This window comes from Stigmatopora argus, chromosome 4 (genome assembly GCF_051989625.1).
Source record: "Stigmatopora argus isolate UIUO_Sarg chromosome 4, RoL_Sarg_1.0, whole genome shotgun sequence".
Lineage (NCBI taxonomy): Eukaryota > Metazoa > Chordata > Actinopteri > Syngnathiformes > Syngnathidae > Stigmatopora > Stigmatopora argus.
Window position 1 is genome coordinate 3,296,406 of NC_135390.1, and position 24,183 is coordinate 3,320,588.

Here is a 24,183-nt window from a genome sequence, read left to right on the forward strand (position 1 = left end):
AAAGAAGTATCTGTTCCAATCACTATCAGAGAAAAATCTGAGTTGTAGAAATAACTGGAAACTCAAGAGAGCCATGACATTATGTTCTTCACGTGTATGTAAAGTTTTGACCACAACTGTATATACGCCGTTCGCTCTGACTACTGGGGAAAAACACTGAAAAAATGCAGTGCTCGCAGAGACATTACAAGAGGGACTTGCGACCAGAGAGACATTACAAGAGGGACTGGCGACCAGAGAGACATTACAAGAGGGACTTGCGACCAGAGAGACATTACAAGAGGGACTTGCGACCAGAGAGACATTACAAGAGGCACTTGCGACCAGAGAGACATTACAAGAGGGACTTGCGACCAGAGAGACATTACAAGAGGGACTTGCGACCAGACATTACAAGAGGGACTTGCGACCAGAGAGACGGTGCCCATTATGTTCTTGTGAGCAGCCTCTCGCGTCCGCTGTCCTTATGAGCAGCCTCTTGCGTCCGCTGTCTGCTCGTATATCAAAATCTGTCTCGTATCTCAAGATAAATATTTGCCCGAAACTTTACTCGTATCTCAAATTTCTCGTATGTCGGGCCACTCGTATGTCGAGGTACCACTGTATTAGGGTAAATATCATAAAGAAGTTAATATGCCTGTCTTTGTAAATGCAAAATATCAAATTATTAAATTTGAAAAAATATATAAGTATCTTGATGAGAACCTGATGCTTTCTGATTACAGAAATTACAATGTTCTTACCAGAAGTTTAAGATGTTGTGGCAGCCATAATGCTTCTAATTTCTTTCGATGGTTCATATTACTCCAATAGTTATCGCTTTCGAACAAGAAATAAAACGAAAAAAAAATCAAGGTGGAATTTTGTTTTATTTCAAAATCAAGGCTACTCGCGTCTGGCGAAAAAAATGTAGACGGCAGCGCCACGACCTCACTAAGATGGCCGCGCCCTGACCTCGCTAAGATGGCCGTGCCCCGACCTCGCTAAGATGGCTGCGCCCCGACCTCGCTAAGATTGCTGCGCCCCGACCTTGCTAAGATGGCCGTGCCCCGAGCGAGCAGTAACGGGAACGTTTCACGTTTTATGCAAGATACGTTTTTTTCATGGATTTCATTCATATACGTCAAAATAAAATTTCTTTAGCGCCTTATCTGTTTATCTTTTCTCTATTTTGAAATAAACTACCGTATCGGCATTCGCTTGCGTCATGACGTCACGGCGAATGCAACGGGGCCATTTTGTCGTGACGTTATCCTGTCATGGCGCCGTCAAATTGCAGTTTTTTGCAAGTCATGTTTTTATGCGCATATAAGCCGTACCCTCGATTCAGTCAAAAAATTGTCTGATAAAAGCGGCTTATATGCGAGTAAATACCATGTATATATATATTTTTTATTATTTTTCCCCCCAGAAAAAATATGGGATGGAGTGAAGCCGTGATATTCGAGGGATTACTGTATAAATATACAGTAATTCAAGCATTTCAGTTGCTTATTCAAGATTTTTCACAATGAATCAAATGCTGCAAAAAATGTTTTATTCAGTGAAGGTCTATATTCATTATTTTTCAGATGTTGGACAACAAGACCCTTTTGTCCATGATCAACAGTGTACTTCATACAGAAAGTTTCTACTTTACAACAGACTATGACCTGACACATACTCTACAACGCTTGGCCAACACCAGTCCAGAATTTCAGGAGATGAGCCTGCTAGAGAGGGTCTGTGGATCAATTTATTTCCTGAAAGTTGTCTAGTTAGACGGGGTGTCCATAAAGTCTCTTTACCATTTCAAAACTTTATTAAAAATGCAATTGATTAGATATTTCATTCAGATTTGTTCTATTGTATTCAGTGTTTATTAAAGTTTTTATCACACTGCATGTTTCAGGGATTCTGTTTGTGAAAGAGGTGATGTTGAATGAACCCCTACAAAATGGCTACCCCTCAAGAGAAGGCACAATATGTCTCATGGTTTATTGAAACAAAATCAGATAGGCAGACTCAACAAAACTACAGAACTAAGTATGGAAAAGATCCACCATCACGTCGGTCAATTCGTGCATGACAGAAGAAAATTATGGAGACAGGGACAGTGTTAAACAGGAAGAAGTGGGCGACCAAAAACATCGTCTTTACACGATCCATGTTCTTGGTCACCCACTCCTTCCTATATCCAGCACTGTCCCGGTCTCCATAAATTATTTGTGCCATGCACGAATTGACGGACGTGATGTGGATCTCCTCCATACTTAGTTCTGTAGTTTTGCTGAGGCTGCCTATCTGATTTTGTTTCAATAAACCATGAGACACATTGCGCCTTCTCTTGAGGGGTAGTCATTTTGTAGGGGTTCATTCAACATCACCTCTTTCACAAACAGAATCCCTGAAACACACAAATGCAGTGTAATAAGAAAAAATAATAAACATGAAATATAGAACAAATCTGAATAAAATATCTAATCAATTGCACTTTTAATAGATTTTTGAAGTGGTAAAGAGACTTAATGGACACCCTGTATAAGGTCTGAAGGCTTTTCACTGACCAGTTTTGAATTCTCAGAATGTATGAGATTTAAGTTTTGTTTCAATGGTCTAAAACCCTGCATTCCAAAATGGGGCTTCCACCAAATGTTTTTAATCCTTTTTTGCCTTCATATTGTTATTAGTAAATTCTTCTGCACTACTCTCTGACAATAACATTGATTTCTAAACGAGAAGACTTCGTTACACTACTGTTGATTAGTCAAAAGATATTGAATGAATAGATGTTTGAATGCAATAATGGAAATGGCAAAAAATATACATGTTTCACACTTATTCCTTCTTAATAACCACTTTTTGTCTAGTGGGGAAAAAGTGAAAATTGTGTGTTGGACAGTTTTTATCTAATGTCTTTTGCTTATAGGCAGATCAGCGTTTTGTGTGGAATGGCCATCTGTTAAGGGAATTCATTGCACAGCCTGAGGTAAGGTAATTTCTTGTGTCTAGTTAATATGGGATATACAATGAAAGTTTCTTTTGAGCTAGTGAAACATAGTAGATTCAATTTTACCTGTACAGTAATCCCTTGAATTTCACGGATAATGTAGACCAGACATAGCAGCGATAATTGAAAAACCCCGAAGTAGGATCTCCCCCATTATTACGACTATACTATGCTTTCGCGCCTATACAAAAATACAAGTACACAATTACAATTACCAAGAAGTGTATTCATTAAATGTTACAGTTATAGGCATATGAAAAGACTCGCGTATATTTAAATCTAATATTTATATTAAAAAATGGTAATACTTTAAGTACGTTACTCACAGGGAGAATAGTTCCTCTCCGCTTTATTTAAATAATTAAAAAAACAGGTTTAGTCCAAGTCTCGAAAGTAGACCGCTACAGACACACCTGTGTATACCGCTCATGTGAATTCTCTTTTGAATTGAGGTTTAGCTGCATGATTATACATTTGTGATTTTGAAATAAAACAAAATTCCACTTAGATTTTTTTTCGTTTGCTTGTTCGAAAGTGACAACCCTTGCAGTAATATGAACCATCGAAAGAATCGAGATATTTTGACATTAGAAGCAATATGGCTGTTACAACACCTTAAACTTCTGATAAGAAAATTCCAATTTCTGTCAAAAAGCATCAGGTTCTCATGAAGATAGACTTATTTCTTTTTTCATATTGAACAATTTGATATTTTGCAATTACTATGACAGTCTTATTACCTTCCTTATGATATTGACCTTTTGATTCATACAGTATCTCAGAAACACCACGTGCGATGATTTATCCTAAGATTTTCCCTTCAAAGTAACACAATTGTAATCCCTATTAAAACCGTGGATATGGAGGTGAAAAATGCGAATCAGGGGCGGTTTATACACATGAAATTGTAAAATTCAACAACTTTAAGTCAATTTTGAGGGTGCAGCTTATACACAAGAAATTGTAAAATGCAACCATTCAACTATGGGTTTTTCCTAACCAAAAACCCTGGATGACCAAGGAACCACAGGCACTCATCAAATGTCGTAACACCGCCTTCAGGTCAGGGACAAGGTACAATACAGCACTGCCAGAGCAGAGCTGAAGGGAGGCATTAAAAAGGCCAAGGCAGCATATACAAAGAAAATTGAGGAGCACTTAACAGGAAATAACCCAAAGAAGATGTGGCAGGGAATACGACATATTACCAATAATGTCTGTTAACGAAGATACCTCATTAGCTGAGGAACTGAACTGCTTCTTTGCCTGCTTTGAGACTGACAAATCAGACCCAGTCTCAACACCCCCACCACCACCCTGCAGCAGTACACTGAAGTTTCAGGAACATGAAGTGAGAATGGTAATGCGGTCTGTGACACCAGGAAGGCTGCTGGCCCCGACGCAGTACCTGGGAAGGTGCTCAAAGCCTGTGCTGACCAGCTGGCTGGAGTTTTCCCAAAAAAATTCAATTGTTCCCTGCAACAATCCATCATTCCATCCTGCCTGAAATCTGCCACCGTTATCCCTGTCCCCAAAAAGCCAACCATTGACAGCCTGAATGACTATAGGCCTGTTGCACTCACGCCTGAGATCATGAAGTGCTTTGAAAAGTTGGTCGCCTGCCATATCAGGAATACAATCCCTCCCTCAGTTGACCTTCACCAGTTTGCTTATAGAGCAAACAGGTCCACTGAGGATGCTATCGCCATTGCTCTACACACAGCACTGAGCCACCTGGAGCACCATGGGAATTACGTGAGGATGCTTTTCATTGACTATAGCTCAGCCTTCAACACATAATACCGGACATTCTGACTGACAAGCTCTCCCACCTTGGACTATCCTCTTCATCTGCTGCTGGATAAAGAACTTCTTAACCAACCGACCACAAACTGTTAGACTTGGTCCCCACCTCTCTTCCTCCATTACACTGAGCACTGGCTCCCCTCAAGGCTGTGTAATGAGTCCTCTTCTGTACTCCCTGTACACATACGACTGTATACCAACCCACCAGTCTAACTCCATCATCAAATTTGCCGATGACATCACTGTGGTCGGACTCATCTCAGGAGGGGACGAGTCGGCCTACAGAGTACCCGGACGTTTGGTCGACGGACGTTTGGTCGACGGACGTTTGGTCGGACGGACGTTTGGTCGGACGGACGTTTGGTCGGACGGACGTTTGGTCGGACGGACGTTTGGTCGGACGGACGTTTGGTCGGACGGACGTTTGGTCGGACGGACGTTTGGTCGGACGGACGTTTGGTCGGACGGACGTTTGGTCGGACGGACGTTTGGTCGGACGGACGTTTGGTCGGACGGACGTTTGGTCGGACGGACGTTTGGTCGGACGGACGTTTGGTCGGACGGACGTTTGGTCGGACGGACGTTTGGTCGGACGGACGTTTGGTCGGACGGACGTTTGGTCGGACGGACGTTTGGTCGGACGGACGGACGGTCGGTCGGACGGACGGACGGTCGGTCGGTCGGTCGGTCGGTCGGACGGTCGGACGGTCGGACGGTCGGTCGGTCGGACGGTCGGACGGTCGGACGGTCGGACGGACGGACGGTCGGACGGACGGACGGACGGTCCGTCGGACGGATTCACCGCCGGACATTTTGTCGAATGCACGTTTCGCCGGATTCGCTCTCAAAATTATAATCATGACAGAGAGAGAGAGTTTATGTTAAAAGGGATCAACCAGGTAATTTCTCAAAATTATAATTATGAGAGAGAGTGAGTTTGTAATTGCGTTGACAATGTAAGAGCATTATTATATAAATATCTTGTATCAAAATTATCAATAAGTTGCGTATAATCATGAGAGAGAGAGAGAGTTTACTGTTGAAAGTGATCAACCAGGTAATCTCTCGCTCTCAAAATTATAATCATGAGAGTGAGTTTGTAATTGCATTGACAATGTAAGAGCATTAATATCTAAATATCTAATATCAAAATTATCAATAATTTGCGTATTATTGGCGTGTGTGTTCATGTTATTCGTCGTCGGATTCGCTCGCTCACCCCGCCCCCGGATTCACTCGTATTGGCGTGTGTGTACAAGTTTTTCAAACTACGGCCCGCGGGCCATATACGGCCCGTTAGGCTTTTTAATCCGGCCCGCCGACGTTGTCCCCGCCAACGTTGTCCAAATTATAGTAAAAATCAATGACCTCATTATTTGCCCTGCAATACCCTCATTTGCGTGATAGATGGCGTTCTAGTCTAGACCTTTGTTGGAGTGTAACTTGGAGAACAACATGCAGAAATTGAGAGTGATGAGCGGCATGTTGTTCTCCAAGTTACACTCCAACAAAGGTCTAGACTAGTGCGTCATCTATCAGGGAAACGAGGGTATTGCAGGGCAAGGGGAAATGAATGAGGTCATGCAATACCCTCGTTTCCCTGATAGATGACGCACTAGTCTAGACCTTTGTTGGAGTGTAACTTGGAGAACAACATGCAGAAATTGAGAGTGATGAGCGGCATGTTGGTCTCCAAGTTACACTCCAACAAAGGTCTAGACTAGTGCGTCATCTATCAGGGAAACGAGGGTATTGCAGGGCAAGGGGAAATGAATAAGGTCATTGATCTTTACTATAATTTGGACAACGTCGGCGGGCCGGATTAAAAAGCCTAACGGGCCGTATATGGCCGTAGTTTGAAAAACATGTACACACGCCAATACGAGCAAATCCGGGGGCGGGGCGAGCGAGCGAATCCGGCAACGAATAACATGTACACACGCCAATAATACGCAACTTATTGATAATTTTGATATTAGATATTTAGATATTAATGCTCTTACATTGTCAATGCAATTACAAACTCACTCTCTCTGTCATGATTATAATTTTGAGAGTGAGCGAATCCGGCGACGAAACGTCCGTCCGACGAAACGTCCGTCCGACGAAACGTCCGTCCGACGAAACGTCCGTCCAACGAAACGTCCGTCCGACGAAACGTCCGTCCGACGAAACGTCCGTCCGACGAACTGTCCGTCGAAGAAACGTCCGGTCACGGGCCTACAGAGATGAGGTCAACAAACTGTCTTCGTGGTGCTCGGTGAACAATCTCACACTGAACACCACGAAAACTAAAGAAATAATCCTGGACTTTCGCAAACACAGCACAGATCTGGCCCCACTCCTCATAAATGGAGTATGTGTAGACAGGGTCCAGTCCTTTAAATTCCTGGGGGTCCACGTCACGGATAAGCTCTCCTAGTCTACAAACACCACGGCAGTAGTGAAGAAGGCCCAGAAACGACTCAATTTCCTGCTCTCTGCACTCACTGGAAGACATTGCCAGCCCTCGTTACCTCAGCAGAGCCAGGAACATTGTCGGGGACCCATACCACCCTGGTCACAACCTGTTCCAGCTGCTGCCCTCTGGCAGACGCTATAGGTCTCACAAAGTACGGACAAATAGGCTTAAGGACAGTTTTTTCCCCACATCCATCAGGACTCTAAACTTGCGGTAACAGGACACACAATCCTTTCTGTGTAATAACTTCGGGGTGAGGTAACATGAAAAGACGTTGGGCGGTGATCTGCCTCCTACTGGCTGACTGAAGGTAAGTGAGAGACAGTGAGAGGTAAGTGATCCACTCGGGGGGTGATGTGATGTATCCATCACGGCAGAATGCCAACGAGTCTGAAATTATCACTTAATTGTGTCTTTTGCCGGGAAAACGCACCTTATGGAGAAGCACTACCAATTTCGTCATACGCAGCTGGGTATGATGACAATTAGGCTTTTGTCGAGTCAATGATGATGACAAAGCCTATGTCCGATTATTATTATTAAGGCAATTTTAAGGGTGCGGCTTATACACGCAGGTGGCTTATATGCGAGTCAATACGGTATTTTCAAATCAAGCGGAGAGGAACTATTTTTACTTTTAGAGCAGTACTTAAAGTATTTATTTTTTTATTTATAGATTATATTTCCATTTTAATACATTACAGTCTTTGTATGCCTGTAACTGATATTTAATAAATACACTAATTGATAATTGTACTTGTGTACTTGTGTATTTTTGTATAGGCGTGAAAACATCTAGTATGGTATAAAGTAATAATTGGGGTGATCCTACTTCACATTTCATGTCTATATTTACAGTAATTCATTAAAATAAAATATGGGATTGGTACTCTTTGAATGCAAAACCTTATGTTAGTCTTTGTGTTTTAAGCCTTTCTGAAAATGTTAACCTCTGCTTTTTTTCTTTTGTTGCAGTTACACAAATTTGTGTACCCCGTTGTCCATGGATGTATCCTTCTCTTGAGCAAGTGGCAATTTTGGCCCAATAATCCAACGGTTATTACTGCTTCTATTTATTAGTATGCCGCCAAATGTAAGATTTTCACTGAGTTGTTATGAGTGTCATCGTTGTTTCAGTCGCGTCACTTCTACACATGCACCCAGGGGCACCAGGCACCACCAACAATTCAATAAGTGTGGTTTAGTTTAAAGGTTGGTCACTGGACTTTGCCTTACCTTTCAGTTATTCCTTCTTGACACTGTTTTGACAAGTCATCATTTTGAAGTCAAGCAGCATCAATGGGAAAGCGTGTGATTGGAGTATTATCTCCAGGAGGAGCTGTTTTCGAGCTGGTGTTCGCTACTATGTCAGAGGTAGGTAACTATGTACAGTAATACCTTGACATGCAAGTGCCCCAACATATGAGAAATTTGAGATACGAGGAAAATTCCAAGAAAATATTTGCCTTGAGATACAAGCATATGAGACAGCCTGGTGGCCGAGTCCGCGAGAGGCTGCTTATGATAACAGCGCACTGTCTTTCTCGCCACATCTCCCTCACATAAAGATATCTACGAGCACTGGGTGCACAGGTTGCATTTTTACATGTTTTTTTGCGTTAATCAGTGCAGAATATATATATATATATACTTTCCACGACAACGCACTTGTAACGCAACAAACAAATTTAAATTAACTTGGATTAATATATACAGACACACTCAAACATACTTTTAATGTAACTATACACAAAACAGAATTCTATTATTTTTATTTTATTTTTTACCTTCGTTCTGGCCGGGTTAGCTGTTTGCCACGCCTCCACCCTCACATTCGCTATCGATGGGCTGTTTGCTGTTGTATTCCCTTCAAAATATTCCAAAAATGATGCACACAAATGTCCTCACAATAGGATAACGCACGACCACTTGCCAACGAGAAGTAGTCTTGAATAAGCTATCGCGGGAGCTAAGGCTAAGGAAGGAATAACAGGAAATGCAACAGCTGAGCTTACCCACGTATTGATTGTGGGTAATGAAGTTTTATTCTGAGAAAGGGTGCCATTGGCTATCGGTGTTGTGTGCACGAGTATGCTTCATTACCCAGAAAGCCCTCTTTTTGCCCGCGCATGCGCGTAGTGCGTTTCCTGGTCGATGTGTAGGACAAACGAGTCTGAATAAATCGTTCAGTGTTCGTAGATATCTGTTATACACTAAAGAGATGCGGCAAAAAAAGACAGTGCGCTACAATGATAAACAGCCTCTCATGTCATGGCCGCCTGGCTTGGTCGCATCTCGATATTTTGATCGTATCTCGGGCGAATTATTCGATCGAAATCTTTATCGTACCTCGAGCATGTCGTAGGTCGAGCTGATCGTAGGTCGAGGTACCACTATGTATATACATATACACATATACATATATATACATACAGATATATAGATATATATATATATATATATACACATATACATACACATATATACACATACACATATACATATATATACATACAGATATATATATATATACACATATACATACACATATATATACATACACATACACATATACACATACATATACAGTGGTACCTCGAAATACGAGCACCCCGACATACGAGCATTTCGAGATACGAGGAAAATTTCGAGCAAATAATTATCTCTAGATACGAGCAAAATTTCGAGATACGAGAAAGCCAGGTTGTCAAGACATGAGAGGCTGTTTATGATTGTAGCGCACTGTCTTTTTTGCTGCATCTCTTTTGTGTGTAACAGATATTACGAGCACTGGGCGGAGCGTTGCATTTTTTTCTGTGTTTTTTTCCCATCACTCAGCGCGAATGGCGGAGCGATTGCTACAAGCAGTACAGTGGTACCTCGTCATACGACCGTTCGTCATACGGAATGCTCGTCTTACGGGGGAAATTTCGATCGAATAATTCGCCCGTGATGCGGTCAAAATTTCGTCATGCGACCAAGCCAGGTTGCCATGGCATTTTTTTGGGCATATCTTTCGTGTATAACAATATTTACGAGCACCGGATGAGCTATTCAGACCAGGAAACGCACAACGCGCATGCGCGGGGGAAAGAGGGCTTTCTGGGTAATGAAGTATACTCGTGCTCGCAAAAGCATCCCCGGTAGCAACTCTATCATAGGCGCCGTTCGAGGGGATGCGAACACAGATGCTACAAGCTAAAAGGAGCCGCTAGCCAGCGCCCCCGAAGCTCCCATAAGCAACGGGGCGATCGCTGATAAAAGACTCTGCTCGTTGGCTGCTCATAAGAACATCGGGGGCACTGGCTCGCAACAGCATCCCCGGTAGCAACTCTATCATAGGCGCCGTTCGAGGGGATGCGAACACAGATGCTACAAGCTAAAAGGGAGCCGCTAGCCAGCGCCCCCGAAGCTCCCATGAGCAGCGGTGCGATCGCTTATAGGACTGCTGCTCGTTGGCAAGTGGTCGTGCGTTCTCCGATTGTGAGGACATTTGTGTGCATCATTTTCGGAATATTTTGAAGGGAATAGTACGACAGCAAACAGCCCATCGATAGCGAACGTGAGGGTGGAGTGTTTGTTCTGTTTACGAGTGCGTCGTGTGGAATACAAACCGAAGCCCCCCGCCCCTTTTGTGCGTCTCTCTCTCTCCCCTCGGCGAAATCCGCCCAATTTTAGTTAGATTAAACACTTTATTTCTATTAAACCACTCGTTATTTATTACTTTGTCAATATATGGCGAATTATAAGAAATAAAAAAAAATATTCAATCCAATATCCCGTTTTTGGTGTTTTTTTCAGAGAGTTGGAACGAATTAATTTGTTTCCCATTCATTTCAATGGGAAACTTTACCTCGAGTTACGAGAATCTTGTCATACGAGCTCAGTCCCGGAACGGATTAAGCTCGTATCTCGAGGTACCACTGTATATATTACTTCTCGTTGGCTGCTCATAAGAACATCAAGGGCACTGGCTCTCTCCCGCAACTCTCTCGTGTAATGTCTCTGGTCGCAACTACCTCTTTGTAATGTCTCTGGTTGCAACTACCTCTTTGTAATGTCTCTGGTCGCAACTACCTCTTTGTAATGTCTCTGGTCGCAACTACCTCTTTGTAATGTCTCTGGTCGCAACTACCTCTTTGTAATGTCTCTGGTCGCAACTACCTCTTTGTAATGTCTCTGCGAGCACTAGGCGGAGTTTTTTTATTTTCGCCCTTAGCCTGTTAGCTCTCGTTGGCGGAGCGATCGCTAATTCAAGACTACTTCTCGTTGGCAAGTGGTCGTGCGTTATCCTATTGTCAGGACATTTGTGTGCATCATTTTCGGAATATTTTGAAGGGAATACAAACTCAGTGACAGAGAATATGGTTAGATTTGATGGAAAGATGAATGGAGCCAAATTCAGGACCATTCTGGAAGAAAACCTGTTGGAGTCTGTAAAAGACCTGAGACTGGGATGGAAATGTATCTTCCAACAGGACAATGATCCAAAACATAAAGCCAAATCTACAATGGAATGGGTCACAAATATACGTATCCAGGCGTTAGAATAGCCAAGTCAAATTCCAGACCTGAATCCAATCGAGAATCAGTGAGCAGAGCTGAAGACTGCTATTCACAAAAGCTCTCCATCCAACCTCACAGAACTCGAGCTGTTTTGCAAGGAAGAATGGACAAGAATTTCAGTCTCCCTATATGCAAAACTAATAGAGCCATACCCCAACCTACTTGCAGCTGGAATTGCAGCAAAAGATGGTGCTACAAAGTAGCAGATGCTTAACGCAGATTCCTCACTAACCGTTTCTTTGCCCACTTTGAGACTGACAAATCAGACCCAGTCTCAACACATCCACCACCACCCTGCAGCAGTACACTGAAGCTTCAGGAACATGAAGTGAGACAGGTACTGTGGACTGTGAACACCAGGAAGGCTGCTGGCCCTGACGGAGTACCTGGGAAGGTGCTCAAAGCCTGTGCTGACCAGCTGACTGTTTTCACAAAGATTTTCAATTGTTCCCTGCAATCCATCATCCCATCCTGCCTGAAATCTTCCACCATTTTCCCTGTCCCTAAAAAGCCAACCATTGACAGCCTGAATGATTATAGGCCTATTGCACTTACACCGGTGATCATGAAGTGCTTTGAAAAGTTGGTCGCCCGCCACATCAGGGATACAATCCCTCCCTCAGTTGACCCTCACCAGTTTGCTTATACAGCAAATAGGTCCACTGAGGACGCCATCGCCGTAGCTCTACACACATCACTGAGCCACCAGGAGCACCATGGGAACTACGTGAGGATGATTTTCATTGACTATAGCTCAGCCTTCAACACTATAATACCAGACATTCTGGCTGACAAACTCTCCCACCTTGGACTTTCCTCTTCCATCTGCTGCTGGATTAATAACTTCTTAACCAACCGTCCACAAACTGTTAGACTTGGTCCCCACCTCTCTTCCCCCATTACACTGAGCACTGGCTCCTCTCAAAGCTGTGTACTGAGTACTCTTCTGTACTCCCTGTACACATACGACTACACCGACCCACCAGTCTAACTCCATCATCAAATTTGCCAATGACTTCACTGTGGTCGGACTCCTCTCAGGGGGATGAGTCTGCCTACAGAGATGAGGTCAACAAACTGTATTCGTGGTGTTTGGTGAACAATCTCACACTAAACACCACGAAAACTAAAGAAATAATCCTGGACTTTCGCAAACGCAGCACAGATCTGGCCCCACTCCTCATAAATGGAGTATGCGTAGAAAGGGTCCAGTCCTTCAAATTCCTGGGGGTCCACGTCACAGACAAGCTCTCCTGGTCTACCAACACCACAGCAGTGGTGAAGAAGGCCCAGAAATGACTCAATTTCCTGAGGGTACTCAGGAGGAACAACTTGGACACTAAGCTTCAGGTAACCTCTATAGAGCCACTGTGGAGAGCATCCTTGGCATACTGCATTAGTGTGGTACGCTGGAAGCACGGCAGCAGACAGAAAGGCCATGCAGAGAGTGATCAACACCGCCCAGAAGATCATCGGCTGCTCTCTGCCCTCACTGGAAGACATTGCCAGCCCTCGCTACCTCAGCAGGGCCGTTGTCGAACATTGTCAGGGACCCATACCACCCTGGTCACAACCTGTTCCAGCTGCTGCCCTCTGGCAGACGCTACAGGTCTCACAAAGCATGGACAAATAGACTTAAGGACAGTTTTTTTCCCACAGCCATCAGGACTCTGAACTTGCGTTAGCACGACACACAATCCCTTCTGTGCAATAACTTCTGGGTGTGCAATAACAATGTGCAATATCTTATTGTGCAATATTTTAGAATTTACCTCAACAGGGTGTGAACAATTTCGTTATACGCAGCTGTGTATGATGACAATAAAGGCTTTTGATTTGATTTGATTTGAGGGGGCCGAATAATATTGAATGCCACATTTTTCAGGATTTTATTTGTTAAAAAAGTTTATCCAATAAATTTAGTTCCACATCATAATTGTGTCCCACTTGTTTTTGACTCTTGACAAAAAAAAATATTTTTTATATTTTAAGCCTGAAATGTGGTGAAAGATTGAAAGGTTCAATGGGGCCGAATACCTTCGCAAAGAACTATAAAGGATTACAATCGCAGCAATCCACTGGAAAGGAAGTTCACTTGGAGTAGGTTTCATGGTGCAACAGGCCATCGTTTTTCCAACTTTTGCATTTTTGTTGACAGGCATCGATTCAGAGGGCCACGCTGCTAATTATGTTGAAACCGAGCAGATTGTGCAATTCAATGGTGCCAAGGCTTCCTTTGTTCAGGTGAGTGGGATTATGAATCATGTTAGTCATATTTGGTTGTATTATGAAGTGCAGTATTCAATGCATCCACCTAATAATGTCCAAAACAAAAGTGTCAACCTCATTTTTTTTGTTGGGCCACATCGTAGTAATGGTTTCCCTCCGTGTTATGATGAATCAGCAATTCAATACGATACGAGCATACCAGATAGTTCCCAAAGCGGCCGTCCGTGTGGCCGATTATGAGAGAGGCTGCTTATGGTACAGGTTGCATTATTTTACTGGAGATAGCGTGACCGGGTCAATAATCTGCGAAAATGCCAGCGGAATCTACATGGACTTGAAAGCAAAGCAAGCATCTGAAAAAGACGCCAGCGAACCCCTTTAAAGCGAGTCGTGGCTGGTTTGATCATTTTAAAAAGCGAATACTCGGTTCTGAGGCATGGAGAAGCCAGGAAGTTCCAACTCGAAATCTGTGGTAGAATACATTAACATCTTTGCCTCGGTTACCGCACAAGAAGGTTTAAATTTAGTGTCGCGTAAAATTGCAACTTATTTTTAAGTGTGTACTAATCTAAGTTCGGTTAAATTTAAAGTTTATGTTACGAGCCCATTGCCGTCAAGTCTTCCTTCTGTCCTTTCTCCTGTCCTGTCCTTTCTCGTGTCCTTTTCTCTCTCCGCGCTACCGTCTGTCTGTACAGGGATACCTTGACATACGAGTGCCCCGACATACGAGGAATTTGAGATATGAGTAAAATTCCGAGCAAATATTTGCCTTGTGATACGAGACACTGTCTTTCTCGCCACAAATCCCTCGTGTAAAGATCTCTACGAGCACTGGGCAGAGCGTTGCAGCAAGCAGGTGGAATGAAGAGTTGTGCAAAGAAAAGGCGTATGATGATAATCAATATTAAGCACGATTTGAGTAAAATATGAGAGGTGTACGTGTGGCGGAGCTTGCTCCCCAATACGAGAGGAGAACTTTCCAGACAAGTTGGCAAGTGGTTGTGCGTTATCCTATTGTGAGGACATTTGTGTGTGTCATTTTCAGAATATTTTGAAAGGAAGACAAAAGCAAACCCTCGATAGGTTCCTTTTAAAAACTCCAGCTGAAAGTCAGGGTGTAGGCGGGGCAAAAACAGCCAACCTGGGAGAAAAAAGGTAAAATAATTTAAAGCAAATTTAGATTTAAGTTTAGTGTAAGGTTAAATTAAATTTATTTTTGTGTATGTATCGTAATACAAGTTCATTTAAATTTGTTTGTTATGTTACGAGTGCGTTGCCGTGCAAAAAGTCTCTCTCCCCTCCCGTACAATGCGGAGTCATTGCGTGGCCGGATGATTCGCCTAAAGACGTTTCGCCGACGGACGTTTGACAGACGGACAGGTCGCCGAATGGATGTTCCACCGAACGGTCATTCGGCCGAACAGCCGTTCGGAGGTTCGGCCCGACGGAGGTTTCGCCGAAACGGGATTCGCGCGCTCGCCCCGCCCCCGGATCGTGTGTGTACAAGTTTTTCAACCTCGGCCCGTGGGCCATATACGGCCCGTTAGGATTTTTAATCTGGCCCGCCGCCGGCATTGTCCAAATTATAGTAAAAATCAATGATTCATTTCCCTTTGCCGCTCATCACTCTCAATTTATTAGTCTACCGTCAATGGCAGCCCGGGAATAAGCACTCTTAGGCGGGCATGTCAGCCCGGGAATAAGCACTCTTGGTCGGGCATGTCAGCCCGGGAATAAGCACTCTTGGTCGGGCAGATGTAGCAGAACCGAGCCGTGAAATGACAGCAATTAGGTTAAATCCATCCTAAAACAGCATTTAATGATCAAACACAAATACTGGAGCTCTTTGGACATTAGAACTGAGCCCAGGGAAGTGAATTCCTCGGTAAAATGTCGCGATGATGTCGCGATAAGGCAAAAAAACGTCCATACGACCATTCGCCAAACAGCTCAAAATGCTCTCAAATTCGGTCAAATCCAGCCGAAAACAGCGTTTAATGATACTACTAGTATTTTATTTAAAAGAAGACAAAGGAAATTCACATTCTTCGTCGTTTTCCTTTTTTTTTGCTTGGTATTCCCATAGGTATCGTGTATACAGACTAGATATCCGATGCTCGTTGTGAGGCAACGGAGCTAGACATCGCTTGTCGGCCATTTTAAGAACAGGGCCATTCGCCAAACGGCTCAAAATGCTCTCAAATTCGGTCAAATCCAGCCGAAAACAGCGTTTAATGATTACCGTAATTACTCGAATATAACGCGCACTCGAAAATAACACGCAGGTAATTTTGGGCCAAAAATATCTGGAAAAACGCAGTACTCGAATATAGTGCGCACCTAAAATTTCCCGCTGACGAAAATCAGAAATCTTACCTTTTTTTCTTCGTTTCACGATTGTTTTGTTCAAACAAATTTATTCATTAGAATCCTTCAAATGAAGAGTTCCTCTCTCTCTTTGTCCACGGTCGCGCCGCGTTGTGCGACGCGACCGTGGATGTAGGTAGACCCAAATACAGGAAGCAGGAGAGGACGAGGCATTCAGCGTGATACGGAGTCCTTTAATGAATCAACCAAGGCGTGGAAACAAACGTGGCCGCATGCGGCGCGCATACGGACAGAGGCAACAGAATAACGACAGCTAGCGACCGCTAGCAACCGCTAACAACAGTCAATGATAGTCAACGATAGTGAACGATCCGGCGACGTGTGATGACGCGTCGCTACTTAAATACAGGAAACGAAAGCAAACAATGGATTGGCTACAGCCGGTATGCGTCAACTTCCTCTTCCTCCCACAACACATCATCCGATTGGCTTTACGAGATGACGTAAAATCGTGCGTCGGCTGTACGAGATGACGTAAAATCCGTGCGTCGGCTGTACGAGATGACGTAAAATCCGTGCGTCAAAAAGAGTTTGACAATGCTTTTTTCGATCGAAAATTTGTAATTTATTTTAGTTATTGATTATAACACTGAACTGAGAGGGTGAACTGAGACGAGTACGAGGCTAGAGGGGGGCAGTTGTGGTCTCGGCTTTCCGATTTTCGATCGGGTTTACGATATGACGTAAAATCCATGCGTCGGCTTTAGGAGATGACGTAAAATCCGTGCGTCAGCTGTACGAGATGACGTAAAATCCGTGCGTCAAAGTGAGTTTGACAATGCTTTTTTCGATCGAAAATTTGTAATTTATTTTAGTTATTGATTATAACACTGAACTGAGACGAGTACGAGGCTAGAGGGGGGCAGTTGTGGTCTCGGCTTTCCGATTTTCGATCGGGTTTACGAGATGACGTAAAATCCATGCGTCGGCTTTAGGAGATGACGTAAAATCCGTGCGTCAGCTGTACGAGATGACGTAAAATCCGTGCGTCAAAGTGAGTTTGACAATGCTTTTTTCGATCGAAAATTTGTAATTTATTTTAGTTCTTGATTATAACACGCACCCCCAACTATTGGAATTAATTATATAGCAAAAATCTGCGTGTTATATTCGAGTAATTACGGTAAATACAAATACTAGTATTTGTATATACAATACTAGTATTTGTATATACAATACTAGTATTTGTATTTAATCATTAAACGTATTTTGAGCCGTTTGGCTAATGGTCGTATATAGACGTTTTTTTTGCCTTATCGCGACATCATCGCGACATTTTACCGAGGAATTCACTTCCCTGGGCTCAGTTCTAATGTCCAAAGAGCTCCAGTATTTGTATTTGATCATTAAATGCTGTTTTAGGATGGATTTAACCTAATTGCTGTCATTTCACGGCTCGGTGCTGCTACATCTGCCCGCCCAAGAGTGCTTATTCCCGGGCTGACATGTGTATGTATCGTAATACAAGTTCATTTAAATTTGTTTGTTATGTTACAAGCGCGTTGCCGTGCAAAAAGTCTCTCTCCCTCTCTTAATAGGCGCCGTTCAAAGCGGCTGCTAGTTGCAGTAGCTCCCTAAACCCTCACTCGTATTCTGTGTTTTTAGGGATTTTTTAGAGCTTTTTTATCCTTTATTTTTACATTTCATTTTTTAAGACCTACCGTATGCATGCATGTACATTTATGTGTATGTATATATGTGCTAAGCAACACGCTTATTTATTTATATATTTATTCATGTATTTATTAATTAACTTACTTATTACCTATCTATTTATGTCTAAAATGCCTTTCCTATTCCTGCATCCTCACCCTCTTGCTACTGTGACAACAAAATTTCCCGAATACGGGATGAATAAAGTTATCCAATCCAATGCCCGCCCAAGAGTGCTTATTCCCAGGCTGCCATTGACGGTAGACTAATAAATTGAGAGTGATGATCGGCAAAGGGAAATGAATCATTGATTTTTACTATAATTTGGACAACGCCGGCGGCGGGCCGGATTAAAAATCCTAACGGGCCGTATATGGCCCACGGGCCGAGGTTGAAAAACTTGTACACACACGATCCGGGGGTGGGGCGAGCGCGCGAATCCCGTTTCGGCGAAACCTCCGTCGGGCCGAACCTCCGTTCGGCCGAACGGCTGTTCGGCCGAATGACCGTTCGGTGGAACGTCCATTCGGCGACCTGTCCATCTGTCAAACGTCCGTCGGCGAAACGTCTTTAGGCGAATCATCCGAGTCATTGTACTGAACAATGTCTCTTTACCATTCAACATCATAACCACTAGATAGATATTAGTTACTCTGTTAGTAGATGGCGAATTAAAACCAATAAAGATGTTTTTCCATTGCGATAATTTTTTGGTGTGTTTTTTTTTTTTCAGAGGGTGGGGGGAACGTCTAGATGGGTATTTGTTACTTTGTGAGTAGGTGGTGAATAAGAACAAACAAAAAAATGCTTTTCCAGAGGGTGGGAAATTTGTATTAATATGTTTAGTTATTTTCTATGTGAAAAACTGATTTGAGATACGAATGCATTAAGCTCGTATCTCAAGGTATGACTGTACTCTCAATTTACCATTTGCCATCATGACAGCAAACCTATATGATTATACACTGAACCATTTTTAAAAAAAATGCAACGCTAATGTTATTGCTCCCATATTTTATGAGACAACCGCAAATATTTTCCACATGCACAAAATAAGAATAAAAATAAAAATGTTTGTAATGGTTAGAGTCTGCATTATTTTAGGTTCCTGTAAGGTCTTAAAAAGTACTGTCCTTGATAGTGTTAAAAGACACTAGATTTCATGTCAGGTTTTATATTCCTTAACTTGCATTCAATTGTGTTTAAGAAATTGTAGGCATTCAAGGAATAGCCCTTCTTTTGTTGTTGTTGTGAGGTTGTCCATGTAACTTTTCCTGAAATTTGCATTCACTTTTATTCCAGGTGGTGTTAAAATTGTCTTTAAAATTATTGAATTTCACTTCACATAACTTGTAGACACTCTGTTGGCATTTGAGCATGAAACGTGACATCTTTGTATGCATATTATGTGCTTTCACGGGCTGCCGGGGACTTGGCCTTGACACCTGTGGTCTAGACTTGCTTAATTTGCAGTGGTTATGGTGGAATAAACGGTATGTACGATGTTGAATGCGTTGTTTTATCAACTTGACAGACAAGAGGCTCGATACCCTTCTACTGGTCCCAAAGGCCCAACCTCAAGTACAAGCCAAAACCACAGATCAGCAAAACAGTCAACCATGTAAATGGCTTTTTTGTATTACTGTCAGCACTAGAGACATATTTTGTAACTGTTCATTCATGTATAGTTTCACCCTTCCCACTCTATATTACTACAGTTGGATGGATTCCAGAGACACTTTGACTCACAGATCATTCTTTATGGGAAGCAAGTCATTCTAAATTTGGTAAGATGTAAAATATAGGGATCCGATAATGATAACCCATATCAATCCCTAACCCATATAAATTTAAATAGGCTTTGCTACTACTACTAATATTACAATTTTCCCTCCTCTTTTCAGATAAACCAGAAAGGCTCAGAAAATCCACTAGAGAAGGCTTTTGAAAAGATGGTGGATAACTTGGCAAATGGCACCATAAAGTAAGAACCATCCATTCGACACATGGAGCTTAGAATATGATTATGGGAATCGTTTTGCCCAATAATGCTTGCTGTTCTTCAGGTACATAGCATTTGATTTTCACAAGGAGTGCAGTCGGATGAGGTGGCATCGCCTGCAAATCTTGTTGGACAAGGTTGCTGCAATCCAGGAGGAATTTGGGTCAGTATTTGGGTGTGTGCGCACGGGCGGGCGGGCCGGTTGGTGGGTGTGCAGTTGTGGTCAAAAGTTTACATATACTTGTGAAGAACATAATGTCACGGCTCTCTTGAGTTTCCAGTTATTTCTACAACTGATTTTTCTCTGATAGTGATGTGAACAGATACTTCTTTGTCACAAAAAAACATTCATGAAGTTTGGTTCTTTTATGACTTTATTATGGATGAACAGAAAAACGTGATCAAATCTGCTGGGTCAAAAATATACATACAGCAGCGCTAATATTTGGTAACATGTCCTTTGGCCATTTTCACTTCAATTAGGCGCTTTTGGTAGCCATCCACAAGCTTCTGGTTGAATCTTTGACTACTCCTCTTGACAGAATTGGTGCAGCTCAGTTAAATTTGATGGGTTTCTGACATGGACTTGTTTCTTCAGCATTGTCCACAAGTTCTCAATGGGGTTTAAGTCAGGACTTTGGGAAAGCCTTTCAAAAACCTTAATTCTAGCCTGATTTAGCCATTCCATTACCACTTTTGATGTGTGTTTGGGGTCATTGTCCTGTTGGAACACCCAACTACGCCCAATACCCAATCTTCGGGCTGATGACTTTAGGTTATCTTGAAGAATTTGAAGGTAATCCTCCTTCTTCATTATCCCAGTTACTCTTTGTAAAGCACCAGTTCCATTGGTAGCAAAACAGCCCCGGGGCATAATACTACCACCACCGTGCTTGACGGTAGGCATGGTGTACTTGGGGTTAAAGGCCTCACCTTTTCTCCTCCAAACATATTGCTGGGCATTGTGGCCAAACAGCTCGATTTTTGTTTCGCCTAACCACAGAACTTCCCTCCAGAAGGTCTTATCTTTGTCCATGTGATCAGCCACAAACTTCAGTCGAGGCTTAAGGTGCCGGTTTTGGAGCAAGGGTTTCCTTCTTGCACGGCAGCCTCTCAGTCCATGGAGATGCAAAACACGCTTGACTGTGGACACTGACACCTGTGTTCCAGCAGCTAATAATTCTTGGCAGATCTGCTTTTTGGTGATTCTCGGTTGATTCTTCACCCTCCTGACCAATTTTCTCTCAGCAGCAGGTGATAGCTTGCATTTTCTTCCTGATCGTGGCAGTGACAAAACAGTGCCATGCACTTTATAGTTACAAACAAGAAGGAGAGGGAGAGGGAGATATGCGTGCGTGCGTATACATATATATGAGAGAAAGAATGTGTTAAAAAAAAAAAAAACTGAAAATTGCATTGTTTGATTTTGGAAGAATTTATTTGAAAATCATGGTGGAAAATAAGACTTCTAACTCCCTCCACAGATTTTCTATTGGGTTGAGATCTGGAGACTGGCTAGGCCACTCCATGACCTTGAAATGCTTCTTACGAAGCCACTCCTTTGTTGCCCTGGCTGTGTGTTTGGGATCATTGTCATGCTGAAAGACCCAGCCCCGTCTCATCTTCAATGTCTTTGCTGATGGAAGGACATTTTCACTCAAAATCTCTCGATACATGGCCCCATTCATTCTTTCCTTTACACGGATCAGTCGTCCTTTGCAGAAAAACAGCCCCAAAGCATGGTGTTTCCATCCCCATGCTTCACAGTCGGTATGGTGTTCTTCGGAGCAATTCAGTATTATTTCTCCTCCAAACACGAGAACCTGTGATTCTACCAAAAATATCTATTTTGGTTTCATCTGACTATTTTCTCCCAGTCCTCTTCTGGATCATCCAAATGCTCTCTAGCGAACCGCAGACGGGCCTGGATTTGTACTGGTTTTAGCAGGGGGACAAGTCTGGCAGTGCAGGATTTTAATCCCTGGCGGCACATTGTGTGATAGTAGCCTTTGTTACTGTGGTCCCAGCTCTCTGTAGGTACATACATATACATATCCTGCCTTTCACAGTGGATAGGAGGTATTGCGGGTTTTTAAAATAAATTCTAGATGTAGGGCTAACGAAGACAGTGAGGGCGCGTCACACTGTTGGTTCTAGTCAATTTGTATTTCTTACACGGTGATGCCAGACGCTCATGAAGACTTTTTTGTGTGAAACCCTAAGTGTATTGTCAGCAAGTGTATTGTCATTTACAGTACTCTTGTTATAAAAGGGAAGAAATGGTAAGAGTTTGGGGCTTTCAATTCTTTTTTTTTTGTAAATCTGCATTTTTTTAAGAGTTGAATTTCAACTTTAATATGTCAGACACCCATTATTTTTCAAACAAATGTCTTCCCTAGATTGATCACATTCATGACTTTGCAACATTAGTCATTTTGTGCCATTTGGACACAGGTACTTTTTGGTGAATTCTGACGGCACAGTACTGTTAAACCAGGATGGGACATTTCGTAGCAATTGCATGGACTGTCTGGATCGCACCAATGTTATTCAAAGTCTGCTAGCCAGACGCTCACTACAGTCACAGCTACAGGTAGGACTATCATACTACAAGCAATACATAACATTATAAACCAATTCAGCTAGGAATGCTGCTTTCTGCTGTTGAGGCGGATGAAAAATGATTGACATTTTCTTACAAATTTACCTGTATTCAAATTATAACTGTGATATCATAAAATGGTAATATATTAACTGTCTTGGGTGGCCCAGTTTTCCAGTGCTTCTCACAGTAGCCCCACAGTTCTGAGATTGAGGGTTCAATTCCAGGTTCTAACCTTTCTGTTCAGAGTTTGCATGTTTTACCCGTGTGTGGGTTTTCTTCCACGTTGCAAAAAACATGGTTGAACACTCTAAATTGCTCCTAGGTTTGAGTGCTCGAGTGAACTGGTTGTCCGTCTCCTTATGCCCTGCGATTGGTTGGCCACCAACTCAGGGTGTCTCCAGCCGGCTTCCCGTTAGCTGGGATAGGCTTCAACACCCCCTGCAACCCTTGAGTAAGCAGTGCAAAAAAATAATGAATGGAGTAACTGTCTATAGCAGGGGTCGGGAACCTTTTTGACAGAGAGAACCGCTTTATCCTCATTAAAGTCATGCGGGGTGCTGGAGCCTATCCCAGCTGACTCCGGGCCAGAGGCGGGGGACACCCTGAATCGGTGGACAGCCAATCGCAGGGCACAAGGAGACAAACAACCATGCACACTCACACCCATACCTGGGGGCAATTTAGAGTGTCCAATCAGCCTACCATGCATTTTTGGAATGTGGGAGGAAACCGGAGTACCCGGAGGAAACCCATGTAGGCTCGGGGAGAACATGCCAACTCCACACAGGTGGACCGACCTGGATTTGAACCCAGGACCCCAGAGCTGTGAGGCCGACCCGCTGACCACTCCAAGCTACAATATAATTTTGCAAAATATTACCTTTGCGATTACCATATTTTCTGGACTATAAGTCGCACTGGAGTATGTCGCATTTTTGGGGGAAATTTATTTGATAAAATCCAACACCAAAAACATATCGGTCCTCCCGCAAAGTCATTTATATTCATCTCCTTGACAACCACCTGGGCGTGGAGATGCAACTGCACTGTTGACAAACTTCTCCCAGCGGCACGTTGTTCAAGCACACATGCGTGAACTTGTTCCTCTAACTGCGGGCACCTAGCTTTTAGCCCGCAATTAGCTTTTTTTGTTTTCTTCATTTCAGTAAGAGTAACCTCCACTTTTTGCCAGTCTCTTACAAGTTTCTCGCTAACTCGAAACTTTCTTTTTGCTGCTCGCTTACCGTTGCATATTTCACTATTTGCAGCTTGGTGCCATTTTTGCTCAGCCCTTCTCAGTTGTAATTATAAATTACCGGCAATGTTGAAATTATCAACACAGACCTAGAGCACCCTCTTGTGGTTTAGTGTTAAAATAACATGTGAAATGATATAATTGTTAATAATTTCACACATAAATCGCACCAGAGTATAAATCGCACCCCAGGCCAAACTGAAAAAAAACTGCGATTTATAATCCGAAA

At 42.9% G+C, this 24,183-nt stretch overlaps 1 protein-coding gene across 1 annotated transcript in view; it reads left to right on the forward strand.

Moving 5' to 3' along the window:
• sacm1lb (SAC1 like phosphatidylinositide phosphatase b) overlaps nt 1–24,183 on the forward strand; it is a 48,596-nt gene that overhangs the window by 9,015 nt on the left and 15,398 nt on the right. The window contains exons 5-14 of the mRNA XM_077598388.1: nt 1,572–1,721; nt 2,909–2,968; nt 8,232–8,265; nt 8,529–8,630; nt 13,981–14,066; nt 19,627–19,713; nt 19,811–19,879; nt 19,997–20,076; nt 20,159–20,257; nt 22,549–22,687. Of these exons, the coding sequence (XP_077454514.1) occupies nt 1,572–1,721; nt 2,909–2,968; nt 8,232–8,265; nt 8,529–8,630; nt 13,981–14,066; nt 19,627–19,713; nt 19,811–19,879; nt 19,997–20,076; nt 20,159–20,257; nt 22,549–22,687 (906 nt within the window). The remainder of the gene's footprint in view (nt 1–1,571; nt 1,722–2,908; nt 2,969–8,231; nt 8,266–8,528; nt 8,631–13,980; nt 14,067–19,626; nt 19,714–19,810; nt 19,880–19,996; nt 20,077–20,158; nt 20,258–22,548; nt 22,688–24,183) is intronic.